This window comes from Ictidomys tridecemlineatus, chromosome 5 (genome assembly GCF_052094955.1).
Source record: "Ictidomys tridecemlineatus isolate mIctTri1 chromosome 5, mIctTri1.hap1, whole genome shotgun sequence".
Lineage (NCBI taxonomy): Eukaryota > Metazoa > Chordata > Mammalia > Rodentia > Sciuridae > Ictidomys > Ictidomys tridecemlineatus.
This window is the reverse complement of record NC_135481.1, coordinates 99,455,113-99,474,538: the sequence shown is the minus strand read 5'-3', so window position 1 is coordinate 99,474,538 and position 19,426 is coordinate 99,455,113. Positions and strand designations below refer to the sequence as shown.

Below are 19,426 nucleotides of genomic sequence, written 5' to 3'. Positions count from 1 at the left end.
CTTTTCCCCAAATACCCCTTTTGCATGGCAAATTATAGCCTCTACATTATGAAGAGAAAAGAGTCTCATTCACCTTGTTTCTCCAGGTAGACTGCACAGGCTGTATGCCTGGGAACTCTGGCTGACCTGCCCCTGCTCAGTGAATGCTTTCACTGTCATCTACGACACTGTTTGCTATGGGATGCGGGTGCAATGCTCTCCCTTCCTGCCACGATAGGAGAGAGGTGTCCCCTGTGGAGGGGTCTCTCTGATGGGAGCTCATGGTGGGGCGGGAATGGGGGAAGCACACGCACAGCTGTGCACACTGGCCTCCCCGCTGACCTGCAGGTCCGGGTACGCACACACATGCAGATGGGCAACAGCTGGGAGACTCAGTCTTTCATTCCACACTCATGCACACCACAGAGTCGCAGAGACACCCACCACGTGGTGTCTGTTAGGTTCCGCCTGTGTCCTGCTTCCCCACGACACGGACACTGTCTCACCCTGTGACACGTCAGTGGGCAGTGGGGAAAATCCAGGAAGTCAGCCTCAGGCCACCTCCAGGGGTTCCTTTTCTCCCACACCAGAGGATGTGGTCAGCATGGGTGGGCGCCTTCATCCCAATTTTCCTGCCCTCTGACCCATGCAAGGGACTGGCCATTTTGCCATCAAGCCTGACCTCTCAGTCACAAGTTTGCTAAGCTCAGGAACCTAGAACCAGCCGACACGGCCTCGAGGGAAACGAGCTCCAAATGTCCATACACACTGCCATGGTTTGGATGTGATTTGTCCCCCAAGGGGTCCTGGGTGAGATACTTTGTTGAGAGCCACAGCCGAAGGGGCCCCAGCAAATTTAAAGGGGGCCCCAGCAAGCTTCCAGCTGCCATCTGATTGGCTCCTCTGCAGTGCTGCTCATTGGGCTGTTTCCCCGCCCTTTCAGACCACGGAGCTGCTCATTGGGGGACTCTTTTGGCTCCGCCCACGCGACCCAGCCAATCGGCCTCAAGAGCGGGAGGAGAGGGGGTTGAGAGGCTCCAAGGAAGCCAGTAGTGGCAGTTGGGCTCTGAGGGAATTCCTGAAGAGCTGTGTGGTGCTGTGTGTGTGTGTGTGTGTGTGTGTGTGTGTGTGTGTGTGTGTGTTCTAAAAATAAAGTTCATTTCTTTTGACAAGTGGCTCGTGAATTGTGCCCAGCCAGACTGCGGCAATACTTGTTCTCCGCTGTAGCAATGTTAATAGGTGATGGGACCTTTAAGACACAGGATCTAATGGGAGGTCCCCTTGGGTCATTTTTGGGACCCTGCTTTCAGAAGGTAGTTCCGTGGGACCCTGAAGTTAGTTCTTGCAAGAGTGAGTTGTTGTAAGAGCCTGAGCTTAGGGCAGGGCGTGTGGCTCAGTGGTAGGGCACGTGGTTAGCATACAGGAGGCCCTGAGTTGGGTGCTCAGCACCACTAAACAAATAAATAAAAATTTTAAAAATGAAAGAAAGAAAGAAAGAAAGAGGGGCTGAACCTGAATCCTGACTTGCTCTCTGGCTTCCTGTCTTGCAGTGGAATCTTGTTTGGGCAGGTGACATTCACCATAAGCCAAGGTGATGCTGGCGCCATGCCCTGGAACTCCAGACCATTAAGCACAAGAGACCTCTTTTCTCTACCAAATTATCTAGCCTTAAGTATTTCATCAGAGTAACTAGAAATGGGCCAATACATATTGCCAGTTATTTTAAAAATTAAAAAACAGTGAATGCACGTAAAAGGTAATATGAAACTGTTGACAGGGGTTACTTCTGTGGAAGACTGGAGGTAGACTTTCATGTTCCTCTTAATGAAAACTTACTTAACTTGGCTTGTGCATGTTTAACAAATTAACCAAGCAAAACTAGAGAGTGGGCAGCGGGAAAAGGAGAGGGAGAGAGGGGGGGCCAATATAAAAGTCTCCCCCTACTCACCCACAGGTAGCTACAAGTAGAGAGGCTGGTGTTTGACCTACTCACAAAGGAGCTACTTTGCTTCCCTGGGAATATGACGGATGGGGAAGGAATGCTGCAGGCCAAGGCCACGGGGAGTCCCCAGCAGTGGAGCTGGAGGTCAAATACCAGAGGCCACTGGTCCTAGGCCCAGTTGGGGTTCCCTGTGCACCCCAAGGGCCTTTTAGGTCTGGAGAAACAGAAGTGCCCTGGTGGCTCCTGGGGCGGGGGTCTTGTGACAGCAAACCCTGAGAGGCTAACCATGATTGGTGGGCGTGGAGGTGGTGCATGAAGAAAGAGTCATGCCAGCCTCTGCAGAGAAGCCCCAGTGCCTGTGGCCGCCAGGAACAGCAAAGCTGGGCCCTGGCGTCACCAGGCAAGGAAGTACCCTGGAATAGGGGTTTGAAGGACAGGCTGGGCAGGACGGATGGGAGGAGATATTCAGTAGAGCCAGGATTTTGCAGGGCTCTGAGCACAAGCAGGTGGGGCTGTGTGCACACGGGCTTGCCTGGGGAGTGTGTCTGTGCTTTTGCGTGCGCATGCGCTTGCCTGTGCATGCTTATACAGGCACCAAGGGAATAAAGTCCTGGTCAGCAACTGCTCGGCTGAAGTGCCGGGCTGGTGTGGGGAATCAAGAAAGCAGATGTCTCGAGGGCACAGAGGGAGGGAGTCTGTCCATCCTTCTCTCAGTATGTTTGCTTCCTCTTGATAAAAACGACGCATGGCGTGCACAGAAAACAGGCAAATAGCATGTGGAAAGGGTCTCCTGGCATGGGGTTCATAGAATCATTTTATATGCATGGGAATCATGGCTCAGCTCTTATACAAGGTCCTTCCTGAGGACTCAGGTGACAGGCAGTGGGCTATGTCCATTCCCATTCATCAGTTGTAACCTGGGAAAGTGACCTCCACCTGCATCTGGGGAGGCAGGAGCTGGGGTGGGTTGCGGGTCAGAGCTCAGGCCTGGCATCGCGCCAGGGGGGCTAATCCGCATCTCCACCCTCCCACCCCCAAGGCAGGGCTGTCCCAGGCTCAGAGCGTAGGCACTTACTTCATGGTCAAGCTGTTGAAGAGCCAGGAGCAGAAGCCCTGGGGAAAGGAGAGGAGAGAATAGTGAGAGGAGCCAGGCCCTGCCCGTCTGCCCAGGGCCCAGGCAGCCATAGGTGATCCTGGGCAGGCACAGCTGTGTCCAGTAAGGACCTCCTCCCTTATTAGGGGTGACTGCTGAGGGAAGTGTCCACCCAGAAGCGAGTGGACACCCCTGTCATCCTGATACCGGGAATGGGACTTGAAAGGAGGGCCCAGGACGGAGGGGAGAAGGGCCTCTTAGGAGTTCGTCTGCAGCTTTCCGTCTGTCCTTCCTTGCTTCCTTCTGGGAGTCGGCCCTCCAGGGGCCATGCTTCCCTCTGGGATCCCAGGGGCCCATCAACACTTCAGACCAGGCGACAACCCTTCATGGGCCCATTTAGGTGGCCAGGCAGGCCCACTGGAGGTGAAGCCAGATTCAGACAGGCAGTCAGTATAGACGGGTAAATCGAGTCAGGCTGGATCAAAGAGGCCAACTGGAGTGGGTCTGGGAGGTTGCAGACTGCCCCCTGAGGGAATGAAATGCCTTCAGAGCCCTTCCTCCACCCTTACCAAGATAACCTGCCCCTGCTCCAACCTGATGCCAAGTTAACCTGTCCCAGGAATTGTCCCTCCCTCCCTGGAGTTATAAAAGTAGTTAATTAATGGGTCCTGGGCTGCTCCATCTGGCCCTTCCCCCATTCCTCCACTTCTCACCTTTTGGCCACCCCACCTGAGCTCTGCTGGGCCTACTCACATAAGCAGGAAGGAGAGAGATAAGGGGAGAGAGCAGGAGAACAAAGGAAGCCTGAGACACACAAAAAAGGGCAAAAACCCCTCACTTCTTGGGATACCAGGATACCAACAATGGCCCTTTTCTCCCTGCTGGGAGGAGTCTATGTTACCCCTTTTTAAGCAAACCCTGCTTCCTATGCCTGCCTCGGCCTGCTTCTCTAATGTTAAACTTCAACTTGTGAGGGAGCAGGACTCGCCACCAGTAACCAGTGGTATCAGATGGACAGTCTTCTGGAAGGGGATTTTCCCAAAAGGAAGCAACAAGGGCCGTCAAAAGAAACAGAAGAAAATCCTCTGCTCCCTCACATAAGACCACCTTCCAGGTCCTCTCCCTGTGTCAGGTTGACTGGCCAATCATGGGGGTGTCCACTGCAGGGACACCATTTTCCCAGCCATTATTCTGAGGAGCCAAAATAAGGACAGATACCCTGATATGAGTCAGGGCAATGAAAGGGGCACAGCAGTGATAGTGAATGTCCCCAGGGATGGGGTGACTGCTAGATAAAATGTGGGCTGAGAGGTCCAGGCACCCCTCCCCCCACATGGAGAGTCCTTGTCCACTGCCCACCCTGGAAGCAAGATGTGGCCCTCATTTCACGAACAGTCGAGAACACACCTTCCTGGGAAGGAAAGGGTGTTTCTGCCTCTTCCACAACAGGTGCACAGGTGCATCCAAGGCACCTGCGAGGACATGAACTGTCATACACAGAGGACAGATAGATGGTCCATGAAAAGGCAGAGGATGTGTGAGAAGAGTGTCTGATGTGCCCTTGAAATTGTGTAGTTGGGGAGCCTGGGCGGGTGGATACATCTGTCTCTCCAGTATGTTTACGTGCGCGTGCACACGTGCACACACGTGTGTAAACACATGTTCCCCTATATCCCTCTGAAGGCATAAACCACCCAGCGGCTCCCCCTCTCTCCTGGTTTAATTGAATTGCTCTCCTCTGCACTGCTGCCATCATGGCTTACCATCTCAGATATTTTTAAAAAATAATAATAATAGTCCTTTGGTCATTTTAAGAACAACAAAGCAAAAAAAAAAATGATGCGTCTAAAGGTATTAACACCTTGTAAGGCAGGTGTAATGTCCTCGCTCCACCTTGAGGCCTCCAAGAAATGAAGTAACTTATCTGAGGCTTCATAGTTTGAATGGGACAGATCCAGGCAAGTAGAGGGCCTGGTCTCTTGCAGGGGCAATCGGGGCAGGAATATGGTTCTGCCATCTGGCTTAGCACAAGCAACGATCCTATATATGAGGTGAATCATGCAGCTGGCTGGATTGGATTTGGGGCCTGGTGGGAAGCAAGGCCAAGCTCCTGCCTGATCTCACTGGGGTGGGCAGACATTCAGGACTGCTTGCTGGTGCAGAAGCCGGTCATGCTAGACAGAGTTACGGAAGTTAAAGAAAACCTGCATTTCCTATGTGCATACATCAAAAGGCCTGGGTCCCTGGGGATTTGCTGCCTGGGCTGAAATCTAAACAAAGGATGGGGTGACAAAGAACAGCCACCTGGGAAAGGGCGAGGGGAGAGCATGGAGGGAGGACGCTCTCTTGAGGCTTAAAGGGTGACTGATGTGGCTGGGGCTGGAGGTGTTGAGAAGAGAGACAGGCTAGACAGTGGGGAAAGAGACCAAACCACCAGGCCAGGGCAAGGCACCTGCAACTTACTGCCAGAGCATCAGGACGATACTGAGGAGTCACACAGGGCATTCCGTGTCCCCCTTCATGGGGATGACTAGGATGCAGGTGGGAAATGGATGAGTAGGGGGAAGTAGGACCTCAGGGTGGCTAGAGCTGCTCTGGCCATCCAAAGAGAGACTGGTTGAAGTCTGGGTGGGGGCAGCCGGAGGGATGGAGAGAAACACTGGAAGGTCAAAGCTACGGAACAGGGTGGGCCAATGGATCACAGCAGGGGCAGGGGCGGCGGGGGGGGGGGGGGGGGGGGGGGGGGGGAGTGAGAGAGGCAGATAACAGGGGGGCGGGGGGATCTCGGACAGAGACTAGGAACTGGTGGGCGGAGGCTTACTGTGGAATGTTTTGGGCATACTGAATTCGAAATGCCTGGACAATATCCAGGCGGGGCCATTCTCAAGGCCATCGGGAGACAGAATGAGATGGAGATAGAACTTAGAGGTCTCAGCGTGGCGACAGCCAAGGAAGCTGTGAGTATGGATGTCATTGCTCAGGAGAGGGTGAGAAGGAGAAAGTTTGGGGTCAGCTGGGGGGACTCTAGGTGTGGAGGAGGAGCCTGCAAAGGAGACAGAGGGGGAAGAAACCCCCAAAGCATGATATCACAGAAGCAACCGGAAGGAGGAAGAAGCCTGTAGGACCCGGGCATTCTGACGTGGGGTAAGATAAGGAAAGGCTATTGGACTCTGTGCAGAGGACCACTGTAGCCTTGGGGCTCAGGGGGAATGAGAGGGTAAACGCCCCATGGGCGGGGTTGTGGGTGGTGGCAAGGAGGCCAGCTGAGGTGGGCTGGGGGGACACAGGCAGCTGGAGCTGTGTAGGGCACCAGAAGTCCTCTTGGCTCCCTCCCACTGACCAGGTCTCCACTCAGATGTCTCCTTCTGCCCAAGACCATCCCTGGCTGCCAGCTGCAACACAGCCCCCACCTGTGGCTGCCAGATGGTTCCAGGCTTTTCCACCGCACGCCCATTCCCTCCCCACATGCATCTGGCTGGGTGTCTGCAGCCTGGAAGGACCTGCCAGAGGTGGGACGTGGTCTGTGGTGTTCCCTGCTGGCTCCCCATTCCCAGACCAAGGGCTGGTGCACTGCAGGTGCTCCCTGGCACCCGGCTGGAAGTACGGACACGTTCAGGTGGTGGACTGGTTCCACAGGAAGGAAAGGAAAGAGAATATGGGGGGACTGTGGGACCTGCCTCCTGACTGCTAGAATCTTCTACATGACATGGGAGGTGAGTCCTTGGGGATGGGGCGAAGGGCAGGGAGAAGAAAGGTTTGAGAAAAGAAGAAAAATTCATTTTAAAAACTCTCAGGTATTATGACAGGCTGAGACTTCTTGGCACTCTGGGGGAAGGTGTGGTCCACCTTTCTGAGGGATCTGGGAAGGCTGAGGAATTGGCCAAAGTCACACTGCGGAGTCGTAGAGTCCTGCTGGCTGCAATCCTCTGCCCAGTCCTGCTCCCTCCTGCCCTCACCGTGACCACCTGCCCAGGGTCAGGACCCTTGCCACCAGCTGGCTCTCGGCACTCACCTTGTCCCTGCGCTCCATCTCCAAGGAAATCTCTGAGGGCGATGACTTCTCACTCTGCTCCCCGTAGATCAGCGAGGTCAGGCTGCCAGTCAGAAAGGGCGACAGGAACATGGAATTGAGAAAAAAGCCCTCAGACATCTCTTCTGCTTCCTCTCCTCTCCCTGGGCTGTGGGCTGCTGGCCACTCCTACCCAGGAGAAGGCAGGCTTCAAACCTGATCTCTGGGTACAGACCGCATCACTCCTGTGGCCAGGGGCACCAGGCACCTTGGGAATTAGCCACATGACAGTCTGAGACCAGAGAAAAAATGTGGCCCTGTGCCCAGAGATGGCGGCCCACCAAGTCCCCTTCCTGCAAGGAGGGGCAGAACAGGGGCAGGGGACGGGTGGCAGGACCACCTGCTGCAGCGCCAGCCCAGGGCACAGCTGCATCTTGGTTTCCACAGCACATTCCCTCCCGAGGGCGCGAGGAGCTCACCCACTGTGACCCCAGCCCTCCTCACCTGTCATTGTGGATCAGCAGAGCCAGGCGCCCGTAGTCCCATGCAGCCTTCCGGAGGAAGGAATAAACCACGAGGACGAGCTACAAGGACCGGAAAAGCAATAAGGGGACCCTTCCCCTGGGCAGTCCCCTGCATTTCCATCCCTGAAGTCCCCAGGATGCTCCCCCACCAGATGGTGAGTTCTGTCAGGGATGGAGCCCTGTGAACCCCACATTCCCGGTACCCTGCAGCTTCCTGAAATGGAACGGGTGCTAAAAGTTGATAGTGTGTGGAGAGCAGTGGTAAAGTCCTCAGCAAGGGGAAGGAAGCCAGGCCCAAGGGGTGGCCACCAGATGGACTTTGGACAACGAAGCATTGACGGTAGCTCCAGGAATTCTGCCTGCTCTGTTGCATTCTCCCCTGAGGTTCACCCCAGGTAGGATGACATCCGGGTAGCCTGCATCCCTGGCTAGCATCCACTGGACAACGGGAGCCCCTGCTGTATCCTCAGTTCAACAGCCCAGGCCAGCGGCCACCTCATGGTGCGCCCCTCTAGCACCCAGACTCACCATCCACAAGATGACGTTGAGGAACAGCACAGTGGGGATCCCCCCAAACGGCTGCCCCTGGAGGACGGTGCTCCGAGACTGGAAGCACTCGCTGTAGGTCATGTTGCGGATCCTCTCCTGGCTGCTCAGGGGCTCCATTGGGGCAGACATCCTGGTCGGCTCCCTGGGCAGCACAGGGGTCTCCCCTTCCCACACAAAGACGGTGGCTCACTCTGCAAGACACAGGGGCATGCTGGGGGAACTGGGGTCATGGTCCCTGAGTACACTGGACACGCTGGGCCTGGGGCACATCAGAGCCAGGGACCAGTTCCAAGCCTGGAAATGCTGGGCAGGCAGGAAGTCCAGCCCGTAAGATGGCACAGGCCTTGTCCTGTTAGCTAGCTGCTGCCTCCAACCCAGATGACAGAATAGCTCAAGGGCCCTGGGGGAGTTATTGTGTACCCGCTTGATCCCTTAAGAAAAAAGAGTTGTGAAATGCAAATCCCAAGGGGTCTCCTTATCACTCCTCGGTGAAGCTCTGCTTATATAGAAAGTGATGCATTTCACCAAGGCAAGCTCAGACCCCAGAGTGGAAAAGTTCAAGTTGGAAGACACGCCACGTGTTCACAGGATGCCCAAGCAGACGGGGCTTGCTGTCGATCACCTCTATCCTTTGCAATTCTCTGATCCAGTTTCTGGGCCTGAAGGATGCAGTGTGCCCGACACAGAACAGTGACTTGGGAAAGGTCCCTATATCTTACAAAGCTGCCTGGGAACCGGGGCGATCAGCACCTACCCGGGTCCACAGCCCATCCAGAGAGGCTGGGCATCTTGGTAAGACTCAAATGCAGAGGGGTGGTCACCCGTACTTTCCAGCCATGGATAAGAGTGTGGAAAAGAGTGGGTGAAACCGGGGGCACCCGATCATTGCCTGAACCAGTCTGCAGGACTGCTCTGCCCTCTCAGGAGCTTTCATTTTGGCTCCAGCCTCCCCTTCCCCTGGAGCCTCGTTATTCCCATTCAAGAGGAGAAGCCTCCTCATTCCTTCCTTCAAATATTTGATGAGCAACTACTTTGGGCCAGACCTGAGGCTGGTGATTCACAGTGAACCCAAGAGATAAAAAGCCCTTCCTTGTAGGAGTCTAGTGGGGAGGAACGGGCAGGGAGGGGTCAGTGAAGGCCTGGCTAGAGGGTGGCCCTTGACCGAGGTCTGGAGGACAGAAAGGGTGTTGGGAAGCCCACATCAGGCAGAGACGAAGGCCCTGGGTGAGAGCTGGCCCAGGGAGTTGAGGGAAGACAGACAGACCTGTGGATGGACAGGGGAGACGGATGGGGGTGGCGGCGTTGAGCCGAGGAGTGGCATGAGAGTAGCCTAGGTTTTAAAGGGATCACTTTGGGCTGGGGCAGCGGAGGTGGTGGGAAGGGTCAGATACAGGGAACCCGGAGCCTGGAGATGTGCTGGTACACACTGGATGGAAAATTTGAGGGAAGAGAGGAATCAAAGATGTCTAAGGTTTCTAGCCTAAGCCTGGAAAAATGGATCTGCAGTCATTGATAGAAAAGACGAGAATAGCAGGGCGAGGAGAGCCGAGGGCGGGTGGGTGGTCAGGGGCTCATGCTGGGGAGACGTGGAACGGGCAGATGGATGCCGAGTGTGCAGCTCAGAAGAGAAAGGAGACCAAGTGTGCCACCGAGGCTACCAGCATCCAGATGTCTCTCAGGGGCAAGGGCCCGGATCACAGAAGGAGAGACGCAGAGGGAAGAGAGGGGCAGCCAAATGAGAAGCGGATGTGGATTTCCGGGGGCACAGTGCAATGATTTCGGGAGTTGGGGAGGACGGGGAGGTGGGGGTGGAGAGGGAAGGAAGGTGGCCTGGGAACCTGGGTGTCCTTGGGCTCACTCACAAAAATAGAGATGGTACAATGAGGTTAGTCCTGGTAAAGGGAGGAGAACAAGAAAACTTCTTGCATTCCTACTTTTTGGATTGGCATCTAACAAGAACAGGGAGTCTCCTGCTGCCCATCTTTCTAAGTTGTCCCACTTCCTGCTCCTCTCTTCTAGGGAGCAGTGGAGGCTGCACCGGGTCTTATGGTCTCTACCCCAGGTCGCTGATGAACTCACTAACATGGTTAGCCAAATGGAAACTTATAAAATTTTGCATTGAACATGTGCACTCTAAGTGGTAAGCCTTCTTCCCAAGCATCAGAATATAGCAACAGGGCGCTGCCTGGGAACAGGCGCCTTGAAGCAGTCACCAGAGCCTGGCTACATCAGCTCCAGCTGTAAACTACAGTCCCGCCAGTGGCCACCAGATGGAGCCCGCACCAAGGCAGCTGGTGATGCAACTTGTGGAGAGACTTTCCCTACCTGTCGGTTTTCCCTGGAAAGGTCCAAGTCAGGAGTGGAAGCGCCACTCAGCTGTCAGGTTGCTGTAAAAGAACAAATGGGGTGAAGAGACCATAAAACTTAAGGACCCAAAGGAAGTCCTTATTGGGCAGCTTCATTCCACAGAACCTCTTTCTGCTGTTGGTGCTCAGAAGCCCACCCTTTGGCAGATGCAAGTTTTGCAAACTGATCCTTCCAGTCGGCTACTTGTCTTTTCATTTCCTGATGATGTCTTTTGAAGAGCAAAATTTTCGAATTTTGGCGAAGTGATCTCCAAGCTGAGATGGGGAGGTGCAGGTGTGAGCACTGTGCGGTGGGGGGGGAGGGGCGGGTGGACAGACAGACCCACGTTGGTAAAGACAGAGGGGAGATGGAGCATAGCATTTGGAGGAAGTGAGGGATGGGTCACTGATTTGTCTGTCCATCTGTCTGTCCATCCATCAATCTGTTCGACAAGAGCTTATTGAGTATCTACTCTTGCCAGGATCTGTGTAGACCTATGAGGTCTTCCTCAGGGAGTTCAGAGCCCTGAGGAGAGGGAGAGGGGAGAGGATGGCTGTTGGCCCCGGCTACCATTCTGCCTGGGAGGGCCGTCAGCATGGGAGGTAGGGAGTCGGTCCAGCAAGTTGGTGGGGAGCAGGGTTTCAGTCCAGCCTGGTCACCAGGCTTCAGGGCAGGTGAGGGAGGGAGAGGAAAAGAGGATTTCACCCTCTCCCACCTCACTACCCCTTTTAGCTGTCTCAGGCAGCAGGCAGAGATGGTAATAAGGGAAGCTGTTACCATGGAAACCCCGAGCAGCACCCAGCCTTCCTCTGCACCCTGCGCCATCCCCAGACCTGCCTTCTTCCTGAAGGAAGAGCTAAGAGCACAGGAAAAAGAAAACCAGAAACCCGAGGGTGCTTCAGGTACACAAGACAGGGGCACCAACAATGGCCTGAAGTGGCGGGGTCAGAGAATGTCTCTCTTTGGGTATCATCTTCACAACAGGGGACAAAGGCTTTGGGGAGAAGCAGTGGGGAGAATTGGGCTGTCTGAAGTCAGGCTGTGTGGACTTCAATCCTACACCCACTCTTGCTAGCTGTATGACCATGGAGAGTGATTTCACCCCCCGGACCTTAGATCCCAGATCTGGAAAGTGAGAGTGATAATAATACTGTCTCCCAGGGTTAACATGGAGAGGAAACAAGATGATTCATATAAAGTCCTCTGAACAATGCTTGAGAAATACACAAGTACACAAGATTAGCCAGGGCCATCGTCACCGACACCAGCGTATTTGTGAGATGTTGGTGACTGGATGATCCCTAGGCTCCTTCCTCCCACCCACTCTCTTCTGGGGCAGGTAGGAGGACAGCTGTGGACATGGGATAGACAGTCTGCTGTCTCTCAAACTGTAGCCACCAGGCAGCCATTGTCTCTGTTCTTTCTGGGCCCAAAAAACAAATGTCAGTCTTGCTTTGGGGCCTAGGAGGGGCAGGGGGTTGAGGCTGATGCTGGTTGGTGGGTCAGGATCCTCAGATCTCCTCCAGAGCTGCCAATCTCATGGAATGACAGAGCCTGTGGCCTTCCTCTTTCCCATTTCTGCACCATTTGGACTCTCATGCCCAAAGCTGCATGCTTTGTAGCTCTGGGCTTGGGCTAAGCTTTCCTTGCAATTGGGTAAAGGCTTCAAGAAGAACTTGCTATTTTTCTGACTTCCCAGCCCATTGGCCCTGGCTACCAGGCTTCCAGGCCTTGCCTGGTTTCTCCAACTGCTGTTCTAACTAGCTAGAGGCCCACACTTTGCCCTCTCCTTCTCCCTCCAGATCAGCTGGACATCTGAAGGCCGAGTGCTCAAGTCTCCAGGATGGTTCCAGTGTTTGGGGGGCCCTGTGGAGGGGCTGGTTTTATCAATAGTGAAGACTTTACTGAGCATTCACTGTGGACTACACGTTTTCCATTTAAAAATGACTTCACTTAATCATCATAAATATCCTAGGGCACTAGAATCATCCCGAGTTGAAGGAGAAAATTAAGGCCCACAAGGTTAAACAACCAGGCCAAGGTCATAGTGCCAGTAAGTGGTGGAGTTGACCCTTAAACCCAGGCAGCTTTGCTGTCCCCCTGGACCCTGGAGCATCTGCTGCAAGGCAGTGCTGGGTGAGGGCAGAGGAAGGGGAAGAGCTGGCTGAGGCCTGGTTCAGGGGCACAGCCTTCCCAACCTTTCACACAGTGGGAGCATGGTGGGCCCAGCCAGGGATCCAGACTGGACCTAGGGCCATTAGGCTCCTTCTCCCAGCACTGCCCAGGGCCCGGTGAGCTCCACCCGCTGACCATCTGGCCCTCTCAGTATCTTCAACGAAGTGTCATCTGTTTGTTAACAATGAGAAGGAGTATCTCCCGTGGTTCTGGACTTCCACAAGCAGGAGGTCCTGGCCAGGGCACCCCTTGCCGCCTCCTCTTCTCTGGATCTGCTCCCCATCCCCTCCACTCCAGCTGTACTGGGAGGGGTAGGCAGGGTTTTACTGGCCTGAGAGGTTCTGGTTCATGGCCTCCCACACCTGCCTTGTTGATGGTCATGAATCCTCTAAGTATCAGTGAGCCCTTTCCTTGCTCCAAACCATCCCCAAGCTCCACAGCCAAGCTCTGCCCAACTTCACATATGAATAAAGTGAATTCCCAGCAGCTCAGAGACCTGCCTAAGGCTGCGGAAGGGGTGAGAACTTGACTTTTCTGGATCCCTGTGCTCAGGGCTGTTAGGACCCCTCAGTCTGGCAGGGCCCTGAAATCAGCGGATACTCGCCCCTCTCAGACATTAAGAGTGAGACCCCTCAGTCAGTTCTCGGGTGCAGCCAAGACTGAGGACCACCAGCCTAAGATCAAGGACCACCAGCCTAAGATTTCAACAGTCATGTGCGTCTATAAAGGAGTTTATAAAGACCCCCCCCCAAATTTATTGACTCTCTATAAGGTGAGAGGGTGGGGTCAGGGATGTAGCTCAGCGGTGGAGCACTTGCCTGGTGTGCACAAGGCCCTGGGTTTGATGCCCAGCACTGAAAGCGGGGACACAGGGAAGGATGGGGAGATGTGGGCATAAACAATGGCATCCTGGTGCCCTTGAGCCCTGCTGCAGTGGGGCAGGCCAGGAGAGAGACTGGTTCTTTTGTTCCCCTCGCTTTCCATCCCCCGCACTGGTGGGTCCGAGGGAGCTGACTGTGGTGTCCATGTCTTCCCTGGGATCTCTCAGCTCTGACATTTCTGCCATTATTGCAGAAGCCACCAACCTCACCACTTCTTGGCACCAGCCCCTTATCTCCACCTCCTTCTTTACATACTTGTTTTTTTGTTGCCAATTCCTGGTACAACCCTCTCCTTTCCCCATGCAGCCAGTTCCCTGACAACCTGTGGGGTCTTTGACAGCAGGGACCGTGCTGTTTCTTAAGCTTCCCATGGTTTCCCCACAGAGACCAGCATGGGAGCACAGAGGCCTCAAGGAGAGACAGACACACGGTTCTTTATCCAGACCCGTATTCCGGTGTGGAAAGGAATAAATGTGGTGATCTGTACACATTTGTGGAGCGTGTGGAGAGTACCTGAGTCCTGAGTTTTTGACTACCCATAGCACATTCCTGGTTTCCAAATCTCTGTCCCCAGGTCACAGCTTGGAGTGGAGGGGGGCAGCACAATTTTGGGTCAGGAGATTGGATGCAAATCTGGTTCTATTATTTACTAGTTGCTACTTAACCTCCTGATTCTCAGTCTTCTCTTCTACAACATGGATATCATGATGTCTGTTCTGCCTGTCCCAGGTGATTTTGAGGCTTAAAGGAGAGAGTGTGTGGAGACTGGCTGAGTAAACTGTGAGCACCACAAATGTTAGCTATTGCATTGCGACCCATTTCCTAGGGTTGAGGCCAACCTTCCATCACAATCCCCCAGATGTCTTCCCAAGCCTAAGCCTGGGTGAGAGGCCTGGGCTTCCACCTTGCCGCAGGGCCCTCTATGTGAGCCAGCCTGAGTCCAGGAGGAGAATCAGCACCGTGGACAGTGCCACACAGACCAAGGCATCCCAACAATGGCTTCTCCACCAGAGCTTGTGGGCAGGGCCAGGCAGTGCTCACTGGTGTTTGTAGCTCTATTATAAGCATAAGAATGGCAGCTGACATTTACTGAGTGAGTCCTATGTGCTAAGCACTAAGTCAAGCTTCTTAATAAGTTGGGTGAACACACCTCTCAGGTTGTTTGTTGGTTAGGACTGACAGCCCTTAGCATCTGTGGCCACCTCTTTCTAATGTGACTTCCTACTGCAAAGCTGGAAAGTGGAGAGCTACTTTTCTAACACTCCCTGGGGTTCTGCATACAAGTTGGGTTCCATCAGGGAGACGTGCTGTAGACTGAGGTGGAGGGTGGTGGCGGGGAGGAGGAAGAGGCCAGCTTCCTGGGGCTCGGGCTCGGGCTGTGTTCTGCTGACAAGCCACAGTGAACAAGGAGGAGGTTCTCTGTGGCACTCAGTGCCCAGGCTCTGCTCCCAGGGAGCACGGGCATGAGAAGCAATTGTGACTAAAGTCACAGATGTTTTCTGATCCCTGGGTTGCCGTGTGAGCTCTGTGGTTCCAGTAATGGCCTCCTGATGGGGTGAGGAGTGGCTTGTCACAGTTCTGAAGACCCAGATTCTGACCTCCAGGTGATTTTGAAAGCATGTCATTTTCATGTATTACATTTTGGTTTTGCTTAAAATTCTTAGAGTGGTTTTGTTTCCTATGCAAAGACCAGGTAGATTCTACTATTCTTGCATCTAATGGAGGAGGAATCTTAGACCAGAGAAGTTAAGAAACTTGTGAGGTCAAGGACCTGGTGGGCAGGGGAGGAGGGGCTGAGTCCAGGGGCACTGACTCCACAGCCACCTCTGGATCACTGTGACATGTAATGTCCTCCAGGCACAGAACACCAATGCCCACAGACAGCTATGAATCTCCCAGGCTCCAGCCAACATAGTAAAGAAAAGAACATTCTGGCTGAGAAAATGGAACCATGCTCCAGGCTTGAGTGGGTGCAGATCCTGAGATGCTCTCAGAAGAAAGGGGAAGGAGAGTGAAAGGGTAAAGTTTCTAAGCTGCAAAGCCTGAATTAAAATGTAAAGGACCAGGCATTGTAAAGTTCCTATGCTACACCCAAAACCTGAAATTCCTGTAGCTGTTAGGACAATTCCCGGGACTGCCCAGTAGATATTCCCCCTGACCATTTAGTTGTTTAATAACCTAGGACCCTGAGCAGCTTGGCACGTAGGCATTCAGGACCCAAACCAATCAGTTTAAATGTATCCCCTCCTTAGGATTGACCTATCACTCCCGCCCGACCTGTTCCCGCCAATGAATGTACTAATCATGTTCAGGAATTGTTGTTTGATTTTCCCGTGGTGTATAATGATTTGTTAAAGGGGACCGTGACATATGTAAAGTCCCCGCCCTCCCCAAAAAGTGTACTTAAGCTCTGCTCAACCCCTGCTCGGGGCTCTTGGCCGCTCTCCCGTCTTGAGTGAGCCTGGAGCCCCAGCGCGCTGGATTGGATCCTCAATAAACCCCCTTTTGCTTTTTTGCATGAGTCGGTCTCTTGGTGGTCTCTTCCTCCGACGTTCGCCGGACCCTTACAGAGAGGAGGTGGACATTCGTGATGGGCCAGGTGTGGCCCAGTACCTTCTTTTGGTCATCCTACTGAACATCATTTATCCTCACAAGTAACGTACGCGGCAGTAGCCTAAGAAGCGGGAATCCCAATCCTCATTTTACAGGTAGAGAAAGTGAGGCTCAAAGAAGTCAAGTAACCGGCCTGAAGTCACCCAGCTGGAATGGAATGGAGGCAGGGCTGGAATCTACGTGCATGGCTCAACTACGTCACATGGCCCTGAAGGCACAATGGGGACAGCACCTCTGCCTACTCCAGAGGTGCATTCTGGGTACAGGAAGGTGGGCTCCCGATCTATACTATAAGGGCCTCTCAGTCCCACATGACCGAGGGGCTGGACTGCGGTGGCCACTAGGGCTGAGGCTAGAAGCTGAGGGAGCCGGCTTCTTCCCCACCCCACCCGTCTCACCTCTGGGACAATGTCAGGGCCACCTGTCCTCCTCTTGTCCTATAGACCCTGCCTGCCGTGCCCTCTGCCCATGGCTCTGAGGCCACGCACACCATGACAGTGCCCACACGCTGGGGACAGGAAGTGGAGAGACCTCAAGGACATCAGGGAGCTGGGCAGTGACCCAGGGACACACTGGGAGAAAGAGTGACACCCTCCTTGTATTATGTGGGCAAGATAGTAAGTAAAACAGCAAGATGTGGTGCTGTTAAACTACATGATCTTGCTTGCTTTTTAAAAAAAAAATGTAAAAGGGATAAAGAAAAAATGTAAAATCTAAAATTATACTATGTTCTTTCAACGGTTTTTAAATTTTTTTTCTGAATTTGAAAAACTAATATGAAAGTGTATTATTGTATTTAATTGGAAAGAGAGCCTGTTTTTGAAGGAAGGCTTGATATTTCTAGGCACACGTATAATCAGCTTTCCTCCTCCCTTCTCCATCCCCACCTCCCTCAAGTGTCCTTACTCCGAGACCAGCTCCCACGCAGATCTGCCTCTGGGTGGGGTGCAGGGCCCTCCCTGCGATGGCAGCCCAGTCGCCTGTGTGCAGCCTGCCTACTCCCAGAGACCAAGGCCTGATTCTGAAGCCACTTCCTCCCCTCCTCAGGGACCCACGGGCCAGGTGCAGGGAGACGGAGCTTAACCTTGCACCTCCAGGGCCAAGGTAGCCACCAGGCCCCTGGAGATCTGCCCAAATGCCAGAGGCCTTAACCATTCCCAGGCAGCTGACCACAGCAACAGTGAAGCCAGATTTAAAGTTAGGTAGTCAGTGTAGTTAGGTAAATCGGGTCTAATACCCAGTGAAATCTAAAATGGAGGCCATGCTGGGAATGATTCCGGAAACGCAGGACGACTCATGGAATGTTAATGAAGTCCAGGAAGGCCCTAGGCCAAAGTCCATCCCAAAGAAATGTTTATGAACAGCCCCAGCAGATTTAAAGATAGCCCATCACAAAGAAGTGTTCAATGAAGTCCTTCCTGCCCAGATTACTTCTTTGGCCCACCTGTGTCCCACCCCTCGGGCCTTCCAACCCACATTCCATCACCAAAACTATAAAAAGGGGAGACAACCGCACTTCCACGGATTCCACCTCTTGGGTCCCCTTCTTCCTCCAGGAGAAGTCTTTTCTGCTGTCCTTTAATAAACTTCTAATTTCTACTCTGACCTTGCCTGGGCATGCTTCTTTGGTGTTATTCTTCAACATCGGGGAAGCAAGGACTCGTCACCGGTCAACAGCGGTAACAACAGGATCCAGCTCGGTGATCAGAGGGGGCTTGGTGGCCTCCCCAACACAGCTCTCACCAGGCTGGTAGAGGCCAGTCTCCCTGCCTCCTGCTCAGCACCTCCAAGAGGTCTGTGGGTGATGGTGGCCACTGAATCCCTGTTTTGACTTGGGGAGGTCCATGCCTGGACTCCCATGGGGAAGGAAACAGGAGAAACAGGAGCCTCCTGGGTCGGGATGGGGGTACTGCCCTGGGCCTGACCTCTGGGCCATCTCTGAGGCACCCGACTGAGGGCCTGATACGAGATTTCTTCCAGGTGACAAAGCGCGTTTGCAATCATCATCTCAGCCAACCCTACACCCTGCCAGGGCAGGGGTGTCAGTGGTCCCCATTTTACAAACAAGGTCACTGAGGCCCAGCTTGGGCAAGCAGCCTGCCCAGGGTTGCACGGCTAGCAGCGGTGAGGCAGGGGTGGGGTCTGAAGCTGAGGCCTGTGTCCTCACCTGGCTCCCGGTTCCCGTTGGCATCTGAGCTCTCAGAGGCTGGGCCAAGGGGAGGCTCTCCTGTCCCCAGGACCCCTTATCCTGCCTCCCCACCCCCAGCAGACTGATGTCCCTTGTTCCTCAAAGGCCTTGGCTTCCTGTGGCCCCTCTCTTCCTCCCTTTATGGGGGACCTTCTCAGATCACCCCCTGGTCTCAGCAATCTCTCCAACGCCTCGACTTCCGCGGGCCCCACTCATTCTTCCCTAGTCCTCTACCAGGTCGTGAGTGCACAAGGGAACAAGATGTGTCCCTTCCTTTCAAGCCCATTCTAGAAGGGGATGAGGAAGGCCTGGCCCAAAGGACATGACAGCACACAGGTGTGAGAAGAGGTCACAGAGGAGGCGCATTAAACCCAATCTAGGACAGATGAGCAGTGGGGTTGGTGGCACTCATGGGCCCCACGATGTCACACCCAGGGAGCCTGGAGGGGGTCTTCCTTGTGCTCTGCCCCAAGCCCTTCCTTCCACAGCCAGGTGGAGGGGGGGAGGGGGGCTAACACTTCTGTGGACTTCCAGTCTCACCACCCCCTTTGTCACCCTTCGGGACTTGGCCTGAAGCCAAGAGCGTGGTGAGCTCTTGGACTGAGGCATCCATTTCTGTCTTGATTTCAAGATAGAAAAATGTGGCAACTGTCATCCCTGAGTGTTGAGGAGCACGCACAGTCACCACCACTGGGAGAAGCGGCAGCCTCCAGCATGACCCCGAGTTATTGCTGTAATTCCCGTCTCCGTGGCAACCTGAGCCTTCAGCAGGCAGGACTGGGCACTGCTCAGCTCCCTAGCAGCAGGCCCCTGGGCTAAGATGCCAGCGGTGTGGTTCTCTCCCCAGCCCCCGCCCTGCCAGGCTCCTCTGCAGGGGTCTAGAGGGGAAGGCTGGGGAGGGAGGATGGGAGGGAAAGGGAGGGGATCACCTGAGGCAGCAGCAGCCAAGCACCCCGCCCCAGAGCCAGCCCCAGCTACGGGGGATGAGGGCTGCCGGTGCAGGGGACCCCCAGGCGGGGCAAACAGGGCACTGCTGGTGCCATCCCACCTCATCTCCCTCTGCTGCCAGGGTGCACTTGGGCCCACCAAGGCTCTGCGGCCAACACCTGAACCCTGGTCACACTCAG

The 19,426-nt window shown here is 54.3% G+C and overlaps 1 protein-coding gene across 5 annotated transcripts in view; it reads right to left on the bottom strand.

Annotated features, from left to right (window-relative positions):
* Nucleotides 1-19,426, bottom strand: part of Tmem63c (transmembrane protein 63C) — a 65,498-nt gene that overhangs the window by 26,278 nt on the left and 19,794 nt on the right. For 4 of the 5 annotated variants that reach the window (XM_040274060.2, XM_040274058.2, XM_040274057.2 and 1 more), the window contains exons 3-7: nt 10,422-10,483; nt 8,076-8,287; nt 7,528-7,607; nt 7,027-7,108; nt 2,997-3,034 (exon numbers count right to left, since the gene is read on the bottom strand). In XM_040274060.2, the coding sequence (XP_040129994.1) occupies nt 2,997-3,034; nt 7,027-7,108; nt 7,528-7,607; nt 8,076-8,225 (350 nt within the window). In that variant the 5' untranslated portion in view covers nt 8,226-8,287; nt 10,422-10,483. The remainder of the gene's footprint in view (nt 1-2,996; nt 3,035-7,026; nt 7,109-7,527; nt 7,608-8,075; nt 8,288-10,421; nt 10,484-19,426) is intronic. The other variant, XM_040274064.2, reaches the window with a different exon arrangement.